We start from the raw sequence: 7,677 nt of genomic DNA, 5'->3' as shown, positions 1-7,677 counted from the left end.
CTCAAATTCGTATACAAAAAGCTATTCAACGATTAGAGGAAGAATATTTTGGTAGTAGTACTCAAAGGTTGTATTCAGAAACTCTTGCGGAATTGCTTCTCCTGAAATGTTTCCAAATTCCAGGTTTAAATAAGACAAGAAATTGCGGTCCAGATATTTGATGCAAACCAAAACACATGATGGAAAACGTTTGATTTACGTTTATAGAAAAACAACCCTGTATTGACCGTAACATAGGAGTAGAACAAGTCGAGGGTTAGGTTTTACAACACATATTTAGATTTTCTTTTTTTTTCCCCCTTACCAGAGCATAATATAATGGGAACTTACAACTATAATACAATTGGCTACAGGTTCGGCATGTTCACGAGTTCACAAAACGTCGCCATGTTTTTCTCGTATGCAAGTCCATGCTGCAGGAGAAGGCAAAAGGCCGCTGATTTCCATGAATGGTCGCAATTTATCTGAAAAAGAGCTTAAGTTTGAGGAACATGCACGATGGGAACTTATACCAGGCAGATCCAGTAAGTCCTTTGATATATATATACATATATATATATATATATATATTCTTAGCAGCTATCCTTCATCTCCAAGCATTGTCAGGCACTATTCTTAGCGACATCTAAATAATTTATTGTACGTCTATTTAGTGATTCCACTATATGCCATTTCGTTTCCGCTGAGATACTTCTGTCAAGAATTTTAGGCCTTTGTACGTTAATTTTGGTCTTGCACTGTAAGTTCGGAGAACTACACCGACGGTACACACACAGGCACAGACAGATATATTCAAGAGCTCGTTTGGATGGGTGTTTTTGAGAATATTTTTTATAGAACTTTAACTCTAGATATGTGTTTTATAAAACCATTTGATATGGTGCTTTAAAAATGTTTTCAAGTGTTTTTGGGAATGATTTTAAAACTGATGATTAGCGCCATCCTCTTCTCACCTCTACCCTGCCCTCCGATCTCCACTCTTTCTCTCCCCCCGCTTCTTTTCTCCACCTCTGGCCACCCTCGCATTCCATCCCCTCACCCCTCCTATTTTCCACCCTTCCTTGTCACCTCTAAAAAAAAAAACCATCAAATCACCCCTACCAGATTGCATAGATCTTTCATGTGGCCATATCATAAAGGGACGAGGGCGCAAGGGAAAGAGGGAGTGTGGTACTTATATTTAGAGATTTAATTAAACCCGAATTATGAGTAGCAAAGAATGATTGCAACATTCATTTTCTGAGGGCTTGGGGACAAAGCCATTAAGGGTTTGTTTCGATGTGTTTCAACTTGTAAAAAAGTATTTGATTGTTCATAAACATATTCTCTAACCACCTTTTGATTTCACATATATCATATCACAAAAATGTTACGGTATTTCAACAAATCTCCTATCCAAACACACTCATTGTTTCTAATTTCGGTTGAATAGATAAGTCCAAATGCACAGATTTGTCGATGACTTGATTGATTTTTGTCTGCAGGTTTCATCAGTATCGACTGTGGCATAGAAAATGGTAACGATTATACTGACAGCGAAACTGGAATTAGTTATACATCAGATGCGCAATATGTTGAAAGCGGAGTAAACATGAAAATATCTGATTTATTCTTGTCTCAAACTCAAAATTATCAAAAGCTGCTGTCAACTGTTAGAAGTTTTCCTGAAGGAAACAGCAGTTGCTACACGCTAAAACCAACAGCAACTGGCGGAGGCAACAAGTACTTGATTAGAGCATTCTTCATGTATGGAAATTATGATTTGAAAAGTCAACCACCACTTTTCAAACTCTATCTTAATGCAAATGAGTGGGATGAAGTAAAACTGGACAATGCATCTCAGATTCTGATCAAAGAAGTCATACATAATCCTCCTACAGATTATATACACGTCTGTCTTGTCAATGTTGGCTCCGGAACACCTATTATTTCAGCACTTGAGATAAGAGAGTTGAGCAACACCATCTATGATACTATGTATAATGATTCGCTAATCCTCTACAGAAGGTTAGATGAAGGTGCAAGTTCAACGATTAGCAACAAATTCCAGAGGTAAATAAGGTCTATATATGAGTAAGAATATTATTAATTATTTGAATATTGTTCTTTGCATTTTAGACGGAATTAATTTGGTTTTCCAATTCTTCATTTTCAGGACTGCTTGTCTATTATTATTTTTTTCTGTCGTTTGGAATCTTCAGTGTTCAAAACCACACTAAGCTCAGGTGCCTGTTTATTCAAGGGCAAAAAATAGTCGAATCTTTCTCATTATCTTTTAATCCTGGATACCTCTTCAATTTTCTTTTTTCGAATTGGGGATTTTAAGGCTATTGCACAAGGTTCAATTACATACGAAGTTAACTTTAAGTTGAAACCCAGACCCCTCAAATCACTCCTAAATCCCCCTCATTTTTTTTCCCAATAACAAGACATGAGCAAAACAAGATAACTTTCCCATTAACGTGAAAAAATAGATTCCTAGTATTTACTACAAGAGGCGCCTAGTTTAGTTGTTAAACAGTGTTTTGAATTTCAGATAGAATTGGCTGATTCAATTGATTGAACCATGAACAGTCAATTGCCCCGTCAAAGCCTTCTCAATGAGCTGGTCAAACTTAGTTAAAAACTGGATTTGACCTGAGAAGATCAGGAAAAGATCTGAAAAATTGGTTTCTTCAAACTTAGTTAAAATTGATTAACTTTCCTTCTTGTTTTCTAATTTTACATTTTTTTTTGTTGAAGCTTTCCTTAATTATTCTTGACTCGAGTTTGATACTCAAAATTTTTGTGGCATTTAGGTTTGACATTTGAATAATTTGGACAACTAATTCTTTCACGAACTTTTTCGAGTTACAATCTTAGTTTCTAAATTTTGTTAATTAAGTCTTATGAATTTAGTAGTAAGATGTTATACTTTTGTTGTGCATGAATTCCTAAAATTTCTTTCAGGTACCGGGATGATTTCTATGATCGTATATGGGAAGTCCCTGACTACCGGCCTGATTGGGAACCAATTAACACAACTTCTTACATTACTGAAGAATATCTTGACAACGCCTATAAACCTTCACCAATCGTCATGAGCACTGCAGTCACGCCTGCGCATGGAAGTTCGTTGGTGCTGTCTCAAAATGTTGATCGAAACCAACAATTCTACTTGTACATGCATTTCCTCGAGGTGGAAGATCTCCCATCGACTCAAATCAGGAAGTTTGCCATATATGTGAACAATAAAATCTGGTCCGACCCTGTTGTTCCAGACAGTGGTCCAGATACCATCTACAGCACATACTCTCGGGGTGGTGCTGATACCCTACTGTTCTCAATCATTATGACAAATGATTCTACACTTCCTCCAATTCTCAATGCCGTAGAGTTCTATATCCGCAAGAAATTCCCTATCTTGCCTACAAATCAAAGTGACGGTACGCTTAAATCTAAAGCCGTATTTTTTATTTGATACTTCATACTCAATGACACAAATTATTGGGAGATCTTTGCTAATTACAACAGTTCGTTCAATTATACTTAACCAAAAAAAACAATTGAAAATATGAAAAAGTAATCATTAAAATGAAGAATTTCGTAGGGTTTCTATTGAATGCTTTACAGCCCTGAATTATATACATTAATTTTGTTCTTGGTTGATTTCAGGATTGTCCCTTTCTCATAGCGATTTATCGTGTATAATTTTGTGTAATTTTATATAAAATCAAGATACAGATTCATCGGCGTTGTGACCTTTTATACGCTATCTTCTTTCTTTCTTTTTCTTTTTTTTTTGCATGATGTGTACATACGATGAATCCTTCTATAGGAGCTGTAAAATTTTTTTCCCTCTAACTTTTTTTTTCCCCGACAAACTCTAGTTGACGCCATGATCAGCATTAGGTCAACGTATGGTGTAAAGAAAAATTGGCAAGGAGATCCATGTGTACCCGAGGAACTTAGGTGGGATGGACTAGACTGCAGCACCAATGATCAGGGTTTATACAGAATCATTTCAATGTCAGCTTCTGTTTCTACAACAAACTTCATTTTTTGTAATTGAATGTGAAGATGACTGCGTCCTTTTCTGCTATTTAACCATGTTGACGGAACTGAATTAAAGCAGGAACCTATCCTTCAGTGGGTTAGCCGATGAAATCACATTCTCATTGTCTAAACTTGATTCACTACAAAGCTTGTAAGTATATCTACTGCCATATGTCATATTTCATACATTTATTTATTTTTTTAAAATAAAAATGGCCAATTGCTTTTGCCACTTTTCTGAAACAATAATTGTGGGCATTTTCTCTTTTCGTCAAATTTCATACCGTTGTAAGTAAATTGTGAACTGCTAGAAAGAGTATATTGGAGAAATTTTTATTTTTTTAAAGTATTGGAGAAAGTTCTTGTTCCATCAAGACAATTATTTCGGAAGTGCAAAAGAAGATTCCAGTCAGGAAAAAAAAAAGTTAAAAGGTCTAGATTGGAGTTAACCTGATTATAAGCTAACTACTAGAAATGGTACTAGTACAACTACTATTGGAGATTTGGAGTCACAAATACAAATAATTGTTTCGTTTATGCAATGAATTCTTTTGCAAATAATCATGTAAGTTATACCTATTTCCTATGTTAAACAAGGGTTCCCAGTTGGCTGCAGGAAGAAAACTTCTTATATTTGCATTCTAGAGTTGGACATTTTATGCATCTGAATTAGACTACAGAAGAAAAATTAGGTATATCGTACTTCTATCTCATATCGACAATCATTATTCAGGGACATGTCTCACAATGACTTGACAGGAACAATTCCAGATTTTTTGGCCTACATGCCTTCCTTAAGAACAATGTAAGTTCCTACACGATTTGCCTCGAGAAAAAATTGTAGTTTTGATCCCTAATGTTTGGCCCGAATGTTTAGTTCAAAATAAATCTGATCCCCAAAATTTGTGATTTTAGTTAGATTTAGGACAATTATCAGAAATAGAATAACGACTAACGGTCATCATCAAATTGTTATTAATCAACAACTTTGACTTTGCACTTTTGGTCTCAAATATTTTGACTTTGAATCATCATATTTTTCTAAATTTTAAATAGTGATATTAAGAGTTTTAGCATGAGTTGTAATTAAACTTCTTTTTCTTCTTTTTATTTTTATTTTTATTTCATTTATTCATGCTAATAATATATCATATGTTTCTTTTCTTTTGCATAGTTAGTCTTAAATTTGGTATAATATATATATTATTATTTCTCAGTATTAATAATTAATTGATAATGAGTTTTATTATTTTTATTTCTAATGATAATTACAAACTTAATTAAATATCCCTTTCAAATATAAGGAATGTGCTGATCTTTTTTTTAGGCCATTTAATAGGTTATCAGTTGAATTTAAAATAAAGTAGGCATCTCATATATATTATATTAAACATTAAATGATTATCACAATATATAAATATAAATTCTTTAAAACTACAATATTAGAACGTTAAATTTTAATTGGAAGGATAGACAACAAAAGATGAAATATAGTTTTCTTAAGGTAAGTACCAATGTGAAGTAATTTTTTAAATTCTTTAAAAAAATCTTTTATTTTTTGTTGTCTTTCCTACCAATTAAAATTTAACATTCCAATATTGTAGTTTTAAAGCATTTATTTTAATATCTATGCACCTTAATAATCATGTAGTTGTTCATATAATGTGTATAAAATGGCAACTTAATTTCAAACTCAATTGATAATCTATTAAAATGCCAAAAAAAGATCAACTTAGTTTACAAAAAAGTATATAGTCTTTATATTTTGAAGGGATATTTAATTAAGTTTTTAATTATCATTAGAAATTCAATTAATTATTAATAATGAAATAATATACATATATTATACCAACTTTAAGACTATGCAAAAGAAAAATATATAATATATTATTAGCATAAATAAATAAAAAAATTAAAAAAAGAAGAAAAAGAAGCTTTATGTTTTAAATTGTCATTATTTAAACTTTATGGTTCAAAAATATATTTTAGGTTACTCTGTGTAAAAGAATAAATTTCAATTTCTTCTGTAGAGAAGGATGGGGGACAGGAAAGGAAGAAACAGAAGTTGTTAAGGTGTGTTTTTCTCTTATCTTGCAGTAACTTATCTGGAAACAAGCTGGAAGGCTCAGTTCCTGCACTTCTTCTTGATAAAATGAACAACGGGGCATTGGCACTCAGGTATTTTAAATTCTAGACCATGACCCTTTTTCTTTTTGTTCTATTCCAGAGGATGACTTATTTAACTACACATTGGTTGAATAGAAGGAAAGTTATATGGGAAAGTGAGATAAAGAAAAGTGAAAATGAGTTTCCTATATAAGTTTGGTTACGAAGAAAAATATTGAGAGAATATAAGAAGTTAATGACAGTTAATAGCAGTTATTAAAACTTTCGTGAGTTATTTTCCTGAAAGCCCTGCAAATTTTGTAGGACACAAAGTGCAGGAAAATGCAAGAAAAAGTTTCAATATTCCTGCTATGAAGAAAAAAATAACTAACTTTCATTCATTTCTTCACACTTTTCCGATAAACAAACACTATATTTCACTTTTATTTGAGACATAGCATCCCATAATGTTTTTAGATTGTATCAATGAGTCAGATTTGCCAATAGATCGATCTAATTAAATTCAAGTGGGAGGAAATTGGAATTGTATACCCAGATAATGCCAGAAAGAGACAAAAATTACATGTATGTAATTTTTGCTCATTTGTTTTTTGGTTAAAATGTAATTTTTGTTCTTTTTCTTTTCAGTTAAAAAATTTTTTTTTTTTGTTCCTTTTGTGCAAGTTTGGATGGAAACCCGGATCTTTGTTTATCAGGCCCTTGCAAGAAGAAGAAGTCTCATAAGCAGAGACTGATCGTTAGCATCGTTTTACCGACCATATCATGTCTTCTTGGCATAGTAATCGGGGTAGCGATTTTCAAGCACAGAATAAAAGCCGCCTCAACGAAGGGTACTCCTTGATATCTCAACTTTTCAAAATTGCACTACTACTCCTTTCAAAAGCATAATATTTTTGTTTGACATACAATTTTATAAAATTCGAGGGTTCAAAACATAGCCAATTGCAATGACAGGAGTGATTCGAGATCTTTGTTAACTTAAACATCGGAACACTGATGTAGTACAAGAAATGCCCATGAGTCTATGAGGAATTTGGTTGTAGGGGTATGAAATTGAAATGGGATGGTTATTTTATCAATTATTGTGTTTGGAAAGACAAAAGAGGCCTTTTTACCCTCTGGTCCAATTGTTGAAAACGTATCAATCTTTTTTTGGGTCGCTGCAATAAGTCCTAATGTACTAAATTTTGAGTTAGAGCGCCCTTAGGCCAAAAAAGTTCATTAGAACACCTTCTTGATTTATTGCAAAGCAGGAATTTGTGCCTAACCTACAGCCAAAAAAGTAACTTCAACGGATGTTTACAAAAAAAGGACCGGGGAGGGGGGGGGTTGCTGTAAGAGAATAATAGAAAGATTTTAATAATTTGCAATTTTTTTATACACATGAAGTAACTTTGTTTATTGTAATTTAAATTGTTACATATACTGCTAGAACCTAAATATTCATTCATGTTGGAAACTAATTAATATTCATTCATGAGAAAATGAATTATTGCATATCTTGTATTTATTAAA

General features: G+C 32.7%; 1 protein-coding gene across 1 annotated transcript; it reads left to right on the top strand.

Annotated features, from left to right (window-relative positions):
* Positions 1-285: 285 nt before the first annotated feature.
* Positions 286-7,229, top strand: LOC113710178 (senescence-induced receptor-like serine/threonine-protein kinase). Its single transcript, XM_027233032.2, has 8 exons — positions 286-524; positions 1,485-2,052; positions 2,950-3,425; positions 3,870-4,008; positions 4,115-4,186; positions 4,769-4,840; positions 6,133-6,213; positions 6,826-7,229. Exons 1-8 carry the CDS (start codon positions 401-403, stop codon positions 7,001-7,003), a joined length of 1,710 nt encoding a protein of 569 aa, XP_027088833.1. The 5' UTR covers positions 286-400; the 3' UTR covers positions 7,004-7,229.
* The last annotated feature ends 448 nt before the right edge of the window (positions 7,230-7,677 follow it).

Source organism: Coffea arabica, chromosome 9e (genome assembly GCF_036785885.1).
Source record: "Coffea arabica cultivar ET-39 chromosome 9e, Coffea Arabica ET-39 HiFi, whole genome shotgun sequence".
NCBI classification, from domain to species: Eukaryota; Viridiplantae; Streptophyta; class Magnoliopsida; order Gentianales; family Rubiaceae; genus Coffea; species Coffea arabica.
This window is presented reverse-complemented; position numbering and strand designations above follow the sequence as displayed.

What these genes read in the sequence shown, in the direction of transcription:
- LOC113710178 (XM_027233032.2), top strand. Translation starts at nt 401, where the DNA reads ATGCAAGTCCATGCTGCAGGAGAAGGCAAAAGGCCGCTGATTTCCATG. An exon ending in ACTTATACCAGGCAGATCCA is followed by an intron (nt 525 to 1,484) that starts GTAAGTCCTTTG and finishes TTTTGTCTGCAG; the next exon opens with GTTTCATCAGTATCGACTGT. An exon ending in ATTAGCAACAAATTCCAGAG is followed by an intron (nt 2,053 to 2,949) that starts GTAAATAAGGTC and finishes AATTTCTTTCAG; the next exon opens with GTACCGGGATGATTTCTATG.